We start from the raw sequence: 16867 nt of genomic DNA on the forward strand, positions 1-16867 counted from the left end.
ACTGGAACTATTTTGGTATTATTTCGAAAAATACGGTATAAATTTAGACGAATGGACACACACTATTGCGAACAAACGAAAATTGCACGATCTTTGCGATCACACCTCGTGTTGATTTCTATGTATCGATACATCGATGGATATCGATGTTACGACGCTCTTGGGCGACGGATTGCAAACAGGATGTTAAAGTGTGTACCAAAAATGCACCTGTTAGACATAAAACGATGATGAAAATTTGTTCCAAAAAAACATGTCAAACGTGTGGGAAGAAAACACTGAAGTATTATTATTGTTACGCGTATAATAACGTTCCGTATATGAAAAATGAGTCACGGGAAACAGGGCCACGAAATATCTTCATTGTGTATCATCGTATCGAGAAACTTCCCGAGAGAAAGTAATAAAAAAAAAAACCAAAAACAAAAATTTTCAAAATCATTTTTCACACTTTATTAAGATCAGTGGTCTCTTTCAAATAGAAACGTGTATTTATGTATCACAGTATGTCGTACCTGACATCGATACCAATTCGTCGATCTAACATTCTATGACCTTGAAATAACCTTGAATCGAGAACTTTAGATTCAATCAACAGAATTTTCGAACATTTCATTCGATTCGAACAATACAATTTCACGTCATCGATACTTCCATCAACTTCTCCAGAAATTTCTCAATCCAACGGTTCACTTCTAGGTCACAGAACGTTACATCGACTATTATACTATAATACAAAAACGCACGATTTCATATTTAAAAAGAAAAGAAGAAGAAAAAATTCCCCACAGATAAATCATGGTAAAGAGCAACCTTGTAAAAGTTTCTCTCCTATCGTTGAACGCATTCTCTTCAACTTTGTCTCGAAAAGTTTCTCCATGCTACGATATTAATAACGAAGATATTTCGGGGTCTTGATTCTCTCGCGACTCACTCTGTACGCTTTCCACCAACCGTACCTTCGTGTTTTTTTTTTCTTTTTTTTTTTTTCTTCTCCTTTTTATATTTCGGATCGATACCGCGACAGATATCGACGCGATACGACGACGCATTCGTGCGACGGATTGCAATGGGGCCAAGCGTTAAAGAAATGCGATTGTTGTTAAGTGCGATCAAGAGTGGGAGAATTGAAAAGAGGCGCACTGCGTCGAGCTAGAGACACTTATCGGAACGTCGTGTGACACAACGACAGCGTTGAGATCTCGTATCCGCCGACCCCGTGCCTTTACACCCCTTTTTGTCAGGGATTGCTCACCTTGCGGGTGAGCAGCGAGACCGGCTGTACTCCCACACGTAGTTCCTGCGGATGCCCGTACCCGTCGTTGTTAACGAGTAGAAACTGTAGGGCCGATCGAGCATGAGCAATTTTAATATTTTATCGCATTGTCATGAAGCCTGGGATCGGCAGCACGCTAGCGGCGGCTCTCTTCTAACTTGAACTCGTATCTCCATTAAGTGTGACAACGCTCTCTAAACGGGCAATTTCACGAGTGATTATTTCGTTTCGATAATAAACAAACACGGAACGAACGTTATTATTTGCAGCTTCCAATGTACGGCGGTACCGTTACAACGTGGAACGTTCAAATCGCGCGGATCACGACCAAGAAGCTTAAAATAATGACCGAAATGATCAATCGTTTCGGTTTGTTCGTGTCACGTATAGTGACGCGCAAAATCATCGAGACCCGTGACACTTTTCCGTAATAACTTCCGAATACGAAATTGTGCGAGAAACGTCTCTTGAGAGTGTCCGATGGGTTTTTCTTTCTTTTTTTTCTTCAACTCTGTATTTTACGATCGTAATAATATCCGTAGAGAGACACCGGTCTCGTTTAACAATCTGCAACATTACACGGACGCATATTCATAGTTGCAACATGGTCTTTTTTTCTTTTTTCCTTTTTTTAAACACGATCTACACATTTATTAGCTTCCAATGAATTGCGTATACGAACGAATGACGTTACTGGAAGATAGAAAACGAACGATTCTCTCAACGTGGATATATGTTAATTCATCGAAGAAATGTATTCTTGGGGTGAATAAAAAGTACGCGCATCCGACTGTTCAAATTCTATCGGTCCGGGAATGATAAAAATAGGTGCAGTTTCGCGATTAGAGCCAGTACAGCTGCTGGAGAAGTTTTCGAAACGATGACACGATTGTCGCGATGAAACGGAAGTATGACGTTTCGTTTGATGGATTCACAGTGTCCTTGATACGACCTCGAAAAATGGGGGAAGAATAGTTTCCCTTCCCGTTACCAGATACTACGTGAAAAATAAGAAAGAGAATCTAATGTTTCTTTTGTGTCTCCTGGGTAACGTTCGGTAATTGTTTCAAACGACTCACGCACGAACGCTGCAACGTATCGAGAGAAAAGGTGTTGCTTAATTGATTTTACCAACGTACGTAACAGAAATGTACAAGCACCGACACGACCGGTTAAATCGGTCGACGTTGATCCCATCGAATATGTATGAACCGGGCAACTGTGTTCGAAGCGAAACAAAATTTAGCAAGAAAAATGAGCCGCGACGAGCTTCTTAAAAAAAGAAAGAAAAAGAAAAAAAGAGTCAATACGTTAACCATCGTATCGAAAAATGTGCAGTAACGGTCGCCGTAATAAACACGACGACGAATCATTGAAGCCTAACTATGGTTTACGATACAGTAAAAACCTACATTTCTTTTCTCCCTCCCCATTGAAAACTCTTCGTAATTCGTACAGAGAACTGTTCTTCACCCGATATACTCGCGAACGTTAATTCGACGGTAATAAATATATACAAATTGTAACCTGTAAGGAAGCAATAAATCCGTCTATCTATCTAGCAATAAATATCTATCGTTACGCTGTTTTCGAAGATTTATTATTCATGCATATCGGTGCATCAATATCGAGCGCTCCTGGCGCGATAAGAAATTCCATCCACAATGTCGGATTCAGAAGTCGTTGCAGAAAAATACTGCCGACCGATATTTTTGCACGTCGTTGTATATTCGAAGCGAACGGGCGAAAGCAATTGACCTCTTCCACAGACTCGTCCCCCAAAAGTGAGTCTCTTTGAAAGCCAGCAGGCTGTAGACCTCAATGGAAGCATACATTTTCTAGTCAGCGGAGTATCGACGATAGTAAGACGCCACCTCTGTAAGCAACATTCCCGTACGGACATTCATAAAAAGTAGCATTAACCCTTTTGGTGCTGGAACTTCGAAATACGTACACGCGCTGAACTGTTCGTTGCACTTTGTCCATATTTAGCGACGGGATCAAGCAACGTAGCCTCGAATCCTAACCGACTGGATTTCAGCCCTCTGTGCACTTATAGAATATATCGGATCGGTGGAAAAGTTCCGATGTATTCCAACGAAAAGATCAACGTTGGGCATCGAAATTAGTCTCTTTATATCGTACGAGAGACAGATACAATAATAAGAACCCGAATTACACATTCTGTCTGTTTGTTTTCCAAGGGATTAAATACGGACGAAATATAATAGATATGAATAGTATGAGTGTGGATCGAGCATACGAAAGTGTGAACGGGACTTAAGGATGGATGTAAGGAAGGTTAGGGTAGCGAGATGTCCGACGGCGCGTACGTACTAAAAAAATGTGTATCGTATTTAATCCAAGTTCGTATGTGCAATTATAATTCTATGTTTACGGATATTAAATATAAAGTGATCGAGTAACCAGTGTTACATTTATCTTTAATAGTTTTCAACCGAGCGGTAAAATTACTTAGCATTAAAATGCGATAGAACTTTTCCACCGACGTAATAAATATATACGTAAAATATTTATTTTCAATACCAAAAGCGCTACTCTAGAATCGAGTAGGTTCAAAACGTTCACGAGTGTCTTTCCAGAAATTGTACGCGTTACGCATTGCAGAGCATTCGTCAAACGTACGGATAACAAGCACGATTCGAATATCGCTTGCAAGTGGCTCGATTCTGTCGAACCAAGTATTTACGAGTACAGGGTGTTTAAAAAATATTTGTCGCGGTTTTCGTACAATCCACGCGTCTGGATTGGTGGAGATTTGTTAAAAATAACTGGCCTCGAAATATCGTGTTGACGTATTCCTACATTCCTACGTATTTTAATGAATACGAGAATAAAAAATTCGAGAGAAATCATACGTCACGGACGAACAGTTCTCTCGCAAAGGATCGTTGAAGTCTTAGCGAATAAGATCGCACCAAGGTGCTTCTGCACTTTGTCCAACGAGACGAGACATTCGAGGTAAACAAAACCACGTGACTTCGACAGAATCCGATTTGTTTGCTGTGTCGACGCGTCATTCCGGCCAGGAGTGTATCTTAAGTCAGACACGTGGTGGGTCGAAACACGAGATGACTCGACAAACGGTTAAAAAACTGATGACCAAGCTTTCGTTGAAAAATTATTTTAAATGTTAGAGTCCGTAAAAGGAAGTCTACTATACAAGGGGCGTGTCACTCAATTGGGATGAATTATATGGTACTAATACGTAAATAATACTTTTATACTATTTCTGTTTGTAATACATAAATAATAAACTATTAAAATTCTATCGTAATGTTAAATTTTAAATATGTGCAGATTCGGGGCATAACACCTCCGCCTTCCTATTATTTTGATCTTACCGCACTTGTACCGTTTTCTTCACGCGCAGTATCTCGTCTCGTTAAATCAAGTATACAGACGACATGTTTCCGCACTTTGTATTCGGTTACGATATTATTACGTATGAGTACTTTAGCGAAACACAATAAAGAGCGTAGAGGGCGACAACGTCGCTACGATACCCTGTGCTCGTAGACAACGATTGGTACATATTATCAGGAAAGGGGGCGAATCGTGACGCAACCGCAAGCATTTTCGTCCAATCCCATTGGCTGAAACTTCGACAATCTTCGCGAGAGATTTTGATTCATCTGCAACTGATGATCCTCTTTCAAGTTTTTATATTCCTCTCGAGTAGAATACTCGTGAATAATTATTAAAACATTCAACTTTGAATGTTAAGGTCAGAACGAATTTCAACGATTTTATTTAGCTACGATAAGGAAGATGAGAAAGAAAAAGAAATGTACGAATTCGGTGCATAAAAACACGGCATATATTAGCGGAGAAAGCGAAGTGAAAGGGTAAGGTACGGTGACTTGCTGTTTTGCAACCTAACCTCGAATTTGTGTCTGAAAACCGTGACAAATATTTTTCTTCCAGTACGTGTACACTTTCAAATTATTCGTTACGAGCAATATTCGAACCCGTGATGCGAACCTCGAAAATTGAAGTTGATTCGGATTCGTGAACACATGTTGAACTTGATCCCGTTCCTATCCGTATTCCCCCGTGTACGTTCAAGGTTCGCGAGTCTGTAGCACCGAAAGGGTTAACAGAGCAAAAGAGTTCGATTACACTAATGGCTGACTCCCACTAGCGCTCAAGAGTCGCGACGCTCAAACGACCCACACGCTCAATAAACAAAATTATTGGGTTTGGACAAAAAGTCTTCTTGTTTTTTCTTCCAGCAGATGACACTTATCAAGCCCAACGCGATTTTACTTCGCGTCTTGTATACATAACCTAATTCGACTCGTACATGCGTAATCGTGCTCTCGTTTATGTTCTCATACGCATTTTGCACGTATGTATTCGTGCTATTGAATAAAGTTTTCCTGTTTCAATTTTTATTGACAACGAGAAAGTCTTATACGGTCCCGTTCAATTTCAGATTACCTTTTAAAATTAAAATCGTGCGCTAAATGTACATCGTATTTATATTATTACGCGAAAAGCTTTGAAACGAATTAACCACGTTAATTGAGAGCTCACCGTGGCTGACATTTGTTTTTTTGTCTTTTTAGTAAGTAAATTGAGGATTTACTGTAGCTAACATTTGTTTTTTCGCCATTTTGATACTCTGTTAAAAACGAGACGTCTTTTTGTCCGACCCAATGTAACACTGCCTAGAACATGAACATTCACAAGAGGGGAGACTCGTATCAACACAATGTTTCACGAAAATCCTGAAGCGTCGTTGAGTGCGCGCTGTGTAGCTCATCTACATTTCCATTGAGTATTTTTAATTGCAATTTGGATACGATAATCACAATTTATAATTACACCCCTAGTAACAAGTTATAGTATTAAGTAAACGAATAGTTTCAGAAAATCTGGTAACTCGATTTTTAAATTTCGGATACGACAATTATAATTTATAATTATACTCTTAGTAATAGTATCAAAAAATTTGGCGACTCAATTTTCTAGTCGCCTTCAATTTTTAGCGCGAAAACTTCAGATTTATTTTCAGTCGCTCGAAGGTACCGATAGAATTTTTTTCGTCGGTTAATAATCAAACAGAGCGAAGAATCCTCCATCTGATTTTCTTCGAATGCAAAAAGGATTTTCGCCCCTTATTTTTTCGTTCTTCGTCTTTATCTAGCAATAACTTTGTCGTTTACAAGTCCTCGTTAGAAACATTTTCGAACACAGTGATAGTTTTAACTTTCAGCCACCGCACGAGCCACGAATGGTTCTTCGTACGAATGAGAATTTTATTTCTGTTTTACTAAATAACAAAATGTATACAAGCGATACCACATAAAGCATTTGAAGCAATTATAGCCGGAACTACGAATGGTAACAATAAAATTCTTTCACAAGGTTTTAAAATTCTAAAAGGCCTTTCTCGTAAGAAGTAAAGCACCCCGTGAGGATGGGAGTATTTAAACAAAATTAAAACAGTGTAACAATTTTAATCGATCGATGAGTACAATTAATAAATATTATAACTTCGAAAGTAATATTTTTCTTCTGTTCTACACAGCGAGTAAGTTACAATAAAAAATATGTTGTCCACGAAGAATATCAAATCGAATGACTCTCGGTCCTATGTTATAATAACTGGAAATTATCTTAATAATTATCTGAAATACCGTCCGCTTATTGCTACACTGTTATCATTGCTATAGTTGGAACAATAAGTAACGGAAGTGACGGCAATGATGTGTCAGTTGACCTGACCGACCGATATAAATATGCAAAATTCCATGACCCGAAATTGGATCGATGATTCGACGAACAATACAATTGTAGAAACCACATATCGAGATGTTTGGAAAAACAGCTTTTCGTACTCGTTACGCTCAAAGGGTTACCGGGTATAGGGACTTTCACACTGTTCACGGTCTCGACTTGTAGTCCTATGCATTTTATATATAATTTCGAGATTATTCGATAACGTATAATTTTGGACTTGTACTGTTCTTCGACTCGTCGATTCAATTAGAATGTCTGGATTTGCCAGCAGAAAACCAACTGTGTTGCACAAAGCTGTACAAATGGTGATTTTTGACAAAAGTGTGAACACGTTGCTAATTTTGAACAAATATCTCGGTAATTATCAACGAGTTAGCGAATTGTTTGCACAACGGTACAATATTCGAAAGTCACGTTTGTATGTTTGTAACGACGTACACCATGTAGAGACAATGTGACACAGTATTCAACCCGTGGTTGAAAAATGAACCTGTCGTCACGGAGGAAGCTGCTATGAACATTTTTGCGGCAATCAACGCGAATCCGGAAATTAGTCTTCGTCGATTGGTTCGAGACAATGCAAACCAGACATCCTTATTTCACGCGTATTGACGCATCCGTATTTTAATTCGTACAATTTTTCGAAATTACTATTTTGCCGAAGGAAAATATCATTATAAAAAATTTTCAGAGTATTCGAAAATAAATTTCAAAATTACTCCCATCGACGCAATTTATTCAATTAATACTCTGGTTCGATACAAATAAATTTAACCCCTTTTACATTTTTTAGCAACAAACAACTTCTTTTGAGTTAATGATATTTCAAATAGTTAAAAAAACGGCGTTTGAGAGTAACCGTTCTTAATTTAGTAAATTAATTAATTTTCGTACCCGCGACCTCCAAAATTGTAAATTAATCGCTCTATTTTAAATAATACAATTTAAAATACGGATGTACTGTTACACGTGTACACGTGTCTTTTTTAATACACTTAAAAAATCATTATTCCAGTGCAAAGTGTATCGCTTCCATCGATTTTGAATTTAGATAAGAGAATAATTTTCCAAGATCGTCCCTCTCTATCTTGTACTCAATTTTTTTTTTTTTTACGAGGGGAACCATACCCCTTGCCTCCTTCGGGGATACTTAACGCGTGTGTGCTATCTGTTACACGAAAGGCATCTTCGAACCTCAAAACCTGGTGAAAGAATTTTTATCGCTACCTTTTATGGTTTCGGAGAAAACGGCGTGTAACACTTTGCGCGGTACACCCTGCATATTATGAATATGCATATTACATAGGCATATGTACCTATTTCCTTCCCCTCGGATCGAGCAGTATTTTTTGATCATTTTCCTACTTAAAGCTTAGACGTAAAAACGAGATACAAGGAACCGAAAGTCCCGATCGAACTGTATTTGGTCTTCTAGTTAAACAGTTAAGCGTGCTAATAGTAACCCGGCATCGAAAAAACTTGTCCAAGCTACCGCAAGTGCATAGGCGCGTCTCGACTTCCAATTTGTAGAATGCGGTTGGATGCGCAAGCTCACTGGCGAAGACTTCGGTGCATTTGCGGTAGTACGAGCTAGTTTTTTCGAGATTAGTGCACACGTCTCGCGAACTTGAGCCTGACGCAACCGTCATTTGAGCGACGCGCAAAGGATAATTTTTCTACGAATGTGGTCAAAAGTTTGTAATTATACTTTCCTGTTAATATTTAACACTGTTTTACCTCGTGTATATAAAATGAATGTGTACCGAAAAGTGAACAAGCATTATGTATATTCTGTGTATGTTCTACAAATCTGGTGAAAAGTTTGTAATCATACTTTCCTATAATTATATTAATGTTTAATATAGTTTTACCACATGTATACAAAACGAGTGTGTACCAAAAAGTGAACAAGCGTTAACTACGTTCTGTATATGTTTCTCGATTACAATGATACGAAAACCACTGACATTGACAATGACAATAAATCAAATGTTTGCAATCTATTTGCAATTTCCACGCAAATATTACGTAAACTACGTTATGTGTAAAGTTTGTAGAAGTAAATTAGTTATATTTGTATTATTATTTTTCCTTTATAAATTCTGTACTTGTGCTTTGTAAACATGTATTCTTTTCCTTCCAACTATTAATTACTAATACTACTAAAAATAAATGATTGGAAAACGTAATTTAACCCTTCTGTGCACAGGTCGGGTCTCGATGACCCAGCGTATATAATTTCATCACTCTATTTACGTAAATGATAGAGTAACGAGTTACTTTTTTAAATCTTCTTTCATTTTTATTTGCAAAAATTACACGATACGCTATATAAAAGAATACTCTGTGTTTGCAACACTCGTGTAAAACTACTTGCAAAGTTATTAATTTGTTTAAATCAAGTTCCGCGGATCCAACCTGTCCCAAAGTGAACGAACGCTTTACCCGTGCACAACCGGGTTAAGGTACCGCTATAAAAATCCAATTGAAAAAAAAAAAAAAAAAAGAAATTACTCCTTTCGAGCGTGTATAAAAAAACTTGATCCCGGGTCAAAAATGACCCGAGCTCTCCGCGCGACAAAAAGATTACTCCTTTTGTACGCGTATTAAAAAAAAAAATTGCCCGCGGGCAAAAAAATGATCTAAGCTCTTCGTGCGGTAAAAAAGATTTCTTTTACCCGTATATAGAAAGATTAAAGCACGGTTGAAAAATGACCCGAGAGAGTCCTCCTTACGGTGAAAAAGAAGATTATTTCTTTGACGCGTGTACAGAGAAATTACAGCTCGGGTCATTTTTGACCCGTCTTACGTTCACCGAACCGTCAACGTTCGCGCGATGTGAAACAATAACAACGAATACTCATGGAAACCGAAGTGTTTTCGTTAGATCCTCACCCCCCGTGACGTATAACAGCTTCTGACCACATTATTGGAAATATTTCCCTAAGCGCGCCACATCCCCCTTGAGCGCTAGTGGAGATCAAGCGTAAAGAAACAAACACCGTTACCGCAGGCGCTTCTGGCAGTCCGAGCGTAATTGCCGATCCCTGGAATCCAATAGAATCCCGGAGGTCGTGGAAAAGAGACTCACCTGCCTGATGGGCAGTAGGATCGCCTTGACTCGGACGTATAGCTCGAACGATAGCCCGAGCTGCCCGACGAGGTGTAGAAGTTCGTCGGCCGATCTAGGATCGACGAGGTACCAGCAGATCGGTAAGAGTTCAGCTTGGAGGTGGACGTGGAGGTGCCGATAGCGGAGCTGCTGGTCCCGCTGCTACCGCTGGAGCATCGTCTGCTAGGTGAGTGCGGCGCCATTGGGCTGGTGCTGTACGACACTGCTACGGCGCCCGCCTGGCCCCCACGGTGATATGACATTGCACCTGGGTCACCAGTCTCTCAATCTCACTCTCACTCTTTTTTTGCTCTTTTCTTCGTAACAGACCTCCTGAATCCCAACAACATTCGAGAGCTTGGTATAATTATCGTTGCGGTTAACTCGGAACGCCTTCCTTCTTCTCTCTATCTCTAAGATGTTCGAAACGTCGCGAACTCGAACACGATACGGGGGTTCGCGATTTACGAGAGGATTATCGGGCGCGCCGGTACGGTGAACCCCGAAACGTGATTTCAACGCGCTCGGGCGAGGGTTAAACATTCCGTTATTTCTGGATCGTGCAATACGAAGGGCGATCCTCGATCCGGGTATTCAATGTCGCAATTTTGACGTCTAATGCGATAATACCCACCATCCTCGTCCCTAAACGCGTCACGGTTCATCTATAATACGTCGAGTCGGGAATATCGGGTAAAACCTGTCAATCGACTGTAAAATGTGCCTCGAGAGTCCGAATATGCGACGAAGTGTACCACGCGTTTCGTTGGACCGGCGATTATCCGACACAGGGCCGCCCCTAGAGACTACAGGACCCGCTATAACGCACAGTATACTTCAAAGATCTACATTTTTCAGGGAACTATATTTTACGTTCTGACTGACGGCGCGGCTCCTACTTAAATAATAATAAAATTAAAAAAAAAACTATATTTTACATTTCAAGTTCGTCAATATAGTTTCTAACTTAAATTTACTACACGAATAATAGAGTTCTAAAAACGCGTTAAACAAAATTGGATACCTCGGCCGATATAATTACAGTTGGTTTATTTTTTTTATAAAACATGGAAGTGGCTAGTAGTAAACGCGGTGCTCGGTTTTAAAGGCGGTACCAATCCGACATGGAAATGTATGCATCTACGAACGTTTATGTGCGCCAAACTGAAGGGAAAACTTTCGAACTTGGCGCCAAACAATTACAGTCTTGTGTTTCGAACCGTTTCTGTGGTTGGCATGATGCTGAAAGATCTTGAAAACCGGACTCCGGACTCTTCGAGGGGGACCACCACCAAACACGAGGCACGAGATTCTAGTAAAGCCGGATCGCATTACCAAGCGATAAAGCCACTCGACCGGGTAATACCCTTATTATTTCGAGTAGCTTACGTTACTCGTGTGCACACGGCTGCTAACCGGTTAAATCAATATCGCTGCACGAAACGATTTTCTCAACGGTTTAGAAGAATAACAAGAGAAAGCAACGTGCCACCAGCTAAAGCTCCATTCCAGCTTTAGTTCTGACCTCACGCTGACCTTGCAACTCGAGCGTACTACTTCACCTTGTCCCCCTTTTTCAGAGCGAATTACGCTAACCGCCCGGTGCCGGAAAGAGGGAAGGAATTCTCGCGCTACCGTCAATGTTCCATTTCGACCACCGTCGAATTCTGTGGCCGAGCGAGAAATACAAAACGAAGAAATGCCAAAGGTTACTGGGTCGCGTTAAAAAAAGGAACTCGGTTGACCTTGAGCCGAAAAAAGTGTGGTGCACCGGGAGCTACTCGTGCAATAGTTAATAAGGTATGTGTGCGGGTTGCAATTGTGTCGTGTCTGGAAGATTCGTGAAATGTTCCATCATCAACGCCGTACCGTAATTGAGGAGGATAGCGTAGGATACTGGACGTAAGGAGGGCAAATGGTGCGCGTGTGTCCCGCTAGAAATACGACCTTAATATCTTCGCTAGTTTAAATAACAGAACAAAGCGTTACTTGGGAAAGTTGTACGGCATCGAGAGCGGACGTAACAAGTTGGCGATAGTTTCTTCGCAAGTGTGGGCGTAGAGGTGATTCGAAGGTTGACTTCCTTTTGTTTTTACGGCGACTCGAACGAAGTGACAAATTCCCAGAATAAAAACACAGAGGCACGACGTCTGTCCCATGCACGACGATAATAATTTCCGTGATATTCTGCTTCCAAAGCTACGTGAAAACACTGGCCTACTTCTTGTTTGTTTACATTCGAGGCGATGAGGCGTACAATGGCCTTTAAAAAGAAAAAGAAAACAAAGTCCACGCTACCCGCAAACGTACAAGCCGTGCGCTTCGACTTTCGATTGGATGGAATCGCGGCTGGACGCGCAACCTGATTGGCGATTACTTCGACGGATTTATGGTAACATGGACTAGTTCCTTCGGTCCAGCGTGCACGCGCGTTATGGTGATTCAAAGTTTACAATTTCAATGCTTGGTCGTGTATCACGGAGACTGCTGATTTTTTTGGAAATGCGCGCTTTAATGTCTTCGCGCAAAACGTTTATCGAATTTTATCACAAAAAGCTGGGCATTTTAAAACCGACCTTGATTCGTTTCTGTTCCTCCGTCGACAATGATATTATCGTCGCCGTGGTACGTATCTCTCGAAGCTGTATTAAATTATTTTTTGATTCAAGAATAATATTTAACTGTTAATTTTTAACATTATTCTGGATGCACCGGTTAAAGAAAACACCACGAAAATTTTGTAACATTTTTTTTACCACTATGTTAATTGTTTACATTCACGTGTATCGTTGGCGATAAATAAATCGCGAAATTAATTCTACATAGGCGCTTTCCCCTACTACTTCGACGTTGAAAAGATGAACTATTTCTAGTACGACGCTTCTAATCGAAATAATTGCAATTTCTTTTTTCGGAACAAACGACAACGTAAAAAAGAATAAATTCGCGATTCGACGTGCAATGTTAAACAGGGAAATCCACGATCATGCCAAATACCTGGTGTCAAGAAAGCAGCCGCGCTTTGGCGGAATTTTTCCCCAGGTTTGGCAGGGATCCCAGTTTTCACCGGAATCAGACGCGCAAAACCAATACGAAACGTGTCTTGGATTTCACCAAAGATCGTGTAACAAGTAGAACCGTTTAATACACGCTTGAACCTAGCAACGATTTTACGCAAACTTCGATTCGCTAATAAACCCGTATATCGTATTCAATGAATTTTCAAATCGACTAATAGTACTGCAACCGAACGTTTTGCACTATTTATGAAATGATCGCTGCGGTCGAACGCTACGGTAATTATTCGTGCCGACAAAATTTTCCTGGGAAGGACAAAACATACACTACCGTGTATAACAAACGAACAAGATTACGCGTTCTGTGTAGCAGAGCTTCGCGACTAATTACAGCAAGACATTACGGGTCATCTCTTACGTTTCGCAGGCGAAGTCGATAACGCGGTTATGTAATAACATAAAGAGCACAATTGAAATTATGTAACTAATTCTACGATACGAACCGAGCAACAGACGAGCTAACTGTGCGATTTGATCGTATTTTCAACGGTTGCGACGACCAGCGTTAAATAATATTATCCGGGACAAACTTTTCCTTTCGTTTGGTCGAAACAGCGTCGTTCGTGGCAAGTAATCGAGAGGTCGTTTACATCCGGCGTTCTTTCATTTGAAATAAATCTCACCTAGGTCACGTGTGCGACGCACGGTATTTTCGAAAAGCGACAACACCGCCGCCGCCGCCGCTGCGTGCGCGCGCGCATTCGACGTCGCGATTCCTACCACACATAGAAACGTGCCTTCTTCGATCAAGGGATCGTACCGATTGCGTCACGAGGATCTGTACCCATGGATTCCGAGAGAGCGGATTATATGTTTATGCAACGAAAGCAAGGCACGACGCGTTTTTCCTTTTGCATCTTCGTGCCGCTACGAGAACTACGACAACCTTTCTCAGCAATTCAAATGAATATCCGTGAATACTCGATGATAATGTTTCGCTTGAGTAAGCAACGCGAAACGACTATTCCAATGCCTTTTGTTTTTACTTGTCGACCCATCAGAAAGAAAAGTATTGTAACGAGGAGAAATTTTGAAAAAATTTTTTTCACGGAAAAACGTGTTTCAAGGCCTCGTGATCGCATCGGGACTATTTTAGCAGAAAGTTTCTTGAACGTGCGTGTGTACGCGTGTACGTCTATTAATACAATTGAATTACCACTCAAGAATGAATTAACTACTCTTGAATTAATAGTCAACGAATTATTTTTAAGTTTTATACTATGATCTCAAGATCTCAGTACGTTTTGAGCAATATGAGTTCACGGATAACAATGACTATTTCGCAATTTTTTTGATTTTACCGACGTACGTTCGTTGTTTGTACAAATTTTGTAAAACGTTTTAAGTAAATCTTAAAGAGGATTCAATTTTACCCGAATAAGTTAAATAAACTTTTTCTCTATCTTCTCCATAAAGTGCACGTTACGTTGCATTGTTTAAATAATTGTTTTTTTTTTTTTTTTTTTTTTTTTTTTTTCGATTAATATAGTTTGAAGCAATGTGTCGATAAGTAGTGTGACGTATTCGTCTCTGTTAATTTCCTACTTTGCTATTCCCCACTCGATAAAGCAATGTTGCTTATCATCGAGGCGCTACAACTCTCGCGAAGCTAGCCTATCCTACAAAGTAGGCATGTCAAATATGCGGCCTGATTTCCGTTAAAAATTTCGGCCCGCTTCTTCTTTTTTCTTTTTAATTTCTTTTTATTATGCAAAGTTTCGATCACTTACATATTATTAATTTTTGGAAATGAGTACTCGTACGAACAACCTTTTTCAATAATTAAAACCAAAACACAACTCAATTTAATATAAAAACTTGTAATTTTAAATATCTTTAAAAGAAGGAAATGTTATTATTTAAAAAAAAACAAATTTGTATTTAATGTGTCTACCCTATCTTATAAATAAATGCACCATTTTGTTTATTTCCGTGAAAATTATTGTTTTCTTCTCAATCTTATACTCTTGGGATAATTAATTACTAGTTTTTCAAAAAATATCATTGACTGTTGAAAAATAATTTTATATTTGCGGCCCATGAAACGGTTACAAAGTGAAACTTGTAACGTACCAAAGTGAGTTTGTTTGACATGTCCGCTATAAAGCAACGTGGAGTTCCCAAGAGTGGCCAACAGAATTGTGCAAGTCCATGAAAATCAGAATTCAGATGGACCTTAAGCGGAAGTCAGGTTAAGGAGGCGGGGAATACACGACTTGACCTATTTTGCACACCCCGCCAGCCAGCCTATCTCATTAGGGACTGAGTAAGAAAAATTTCCGAGATGGATATCTCGGAAAGGGGATTGATCGCACCGCAAAACGCGACCAAAAAAAGCAACCTTCCTGTGTGGCGCTACGAATCAAATATGACCGCATTTCCTTTCTGATGTACGGTCCACATGTCTCGTGTAGAAACACCAAAAAAAAAACGACGGCGAGCACGTTAACTTTGTCAAGCCCAATGCATAATTAGAACTTGATACAAGTGATAATTAAAAATAAATCAATATATTTCTTTTCGTAAATTGTATTAACCCAATATAAATTATATTGATAAATTTTATCGGCTTCTTTAAATTTCAAGTGTAAATAAATTGAACTACGTTTATTCGCATTCGAAACGGTGTCCGTAAAAATCAAACCTTTTAAACACTTTGAATGTACTGTGCGTCGCGTTTCGAACACGTGGAAACGTGGCTTAACAAGTACACGTGCACGGGGAATAGCATTGAGATTTTCAATAGCAACGAGTTCCGTCTCACGTGCAACTGCACTCGTAACACAATTAATAAAATCGATTCGAATTCACCTATACGCGAGCGAGTCACTTTCGAAGTCACCTCTCGCATGGATTGTATCGTATTACATAAGATAACGTCGCTCGTTGTTGGCTAATTTTAAGGCGACACTTCTTTCCTCCCTGGAAAAAAGTGGCTCTCCAACGTACGAAAACCGTAATTCGATCCGACCATGCGAGACAGATATATAATGGTTGAGCATTTTAGGTTTGCTAAAGGCAAGTGTGAAAGTTAGATGAAAACGAAAGGGCAGAAAAATGACAAGTAACGAGAGTCGCATACTTTGTTTATTGTTTGATTGTATGTATAAACGTTCTTACGCTCTCACGTTGAAATATTTCAATGACGAATTTTTTAATAACGGTTCAAAGATTGTATTAAAACGACGTACCACATTGATCAAAGTAGTTCTATCCCAAAATCGTAAATTGATGTCGCGATGCTCTTTCCTGCCTCGATCGTGCATAAATTTGGAGCACTTTTCACAGAAATAAAAGATAAATAATTATTCGCTGTCAACGCACAACCTTATTCACCGTTTTAAAAAACATTATTTAATCCTTTACGAACGGATGTTTTGAAAATGGCCGAAAAATAACCTATTCATCTAAAAGTTAGTTTATTCGATATCTATTTTTTTCTTAATTTAATAAACTGTTACTTATTCACTAAAGACATAAACTTTTGTTAATTTATGCCGACGAGTTTATAAAAAATTTTTCGATACGCGTCTGAAATGACAAATGTTTCGTCAGTAACATTCCTACACGCATCCGCAAAGGGTTAAAACAACTTATTATCTCGAATGATCTGTTTCTCTGATAATCGATTAT

At 39.4% G+C, this 16867-nt stretch overlaps 1 protein-coding gene and 1 long non-coding RNA gene across 6 annotated transcripts in view; both read right to left on the reverse strand.

The window, feature by feature from the left end:
- LOC143147471 (uncharacterized) overlaps positions 1 to 16867 on the reverse strand; it is a 31679-nt gene that overhangs the window by 13318 nt on the left and 1494 nt on the right. For 4 of the 5 annotated variants that reach the window (XM_076312721.1, XM_076312719.1, XM_076312723.1 and 1 more), the window contains exons 2-3: positions 10137 to 10490; positions 1256 to 1339 (exon numbers count right to left, since the gene is read on the reverse strand). In XM_076312721.1, the coding sequence (XP_076168836.1) occupies positions 1256 to 1339; positions 10137 to 10420 (368 nt within the window). In that variant the 5' untranslated portion in view covers positions 10421 to 10490. The remainder of the gene's footprint in view (positions 1 to 1255; positions 1340 to 10136; positions 10491 to 16867) is intronic. The other variant, XM_076312722.1, reaches the window with a different exon arrangement.
- On the reverse strand, positions 3042 to 3730 carry LOC143147472 (uncharacterized). Its single transcript, XR_012992266.1, has 2 exons — positions 3231 to 3730; positions 3042 to 3152 (listed from the first exon to the last, which is right to left on the reverse strand). It is a non-coding gene; the product is annotated as an uncharacterized LOC143147472 (long non-coding RNA).

The sequence above is a fragment of the Ptiloglossa arizonensis genome, chromosome 5, assembly GCF_051014685.1.
Source record: "Ptiloglossa arizonensis isolate GNS036 chromosome 5, iyPtiAriz1_principal, whole genome shotgun sequence".
NCBI classification, from domain to species: domain Eukaryota; kingdom Metazoa; phylum Arthropoda; class Insecta; order Hymenoptera; family Colletidae; genus Ptiloglossa; species Ptiloglossa arizonensis.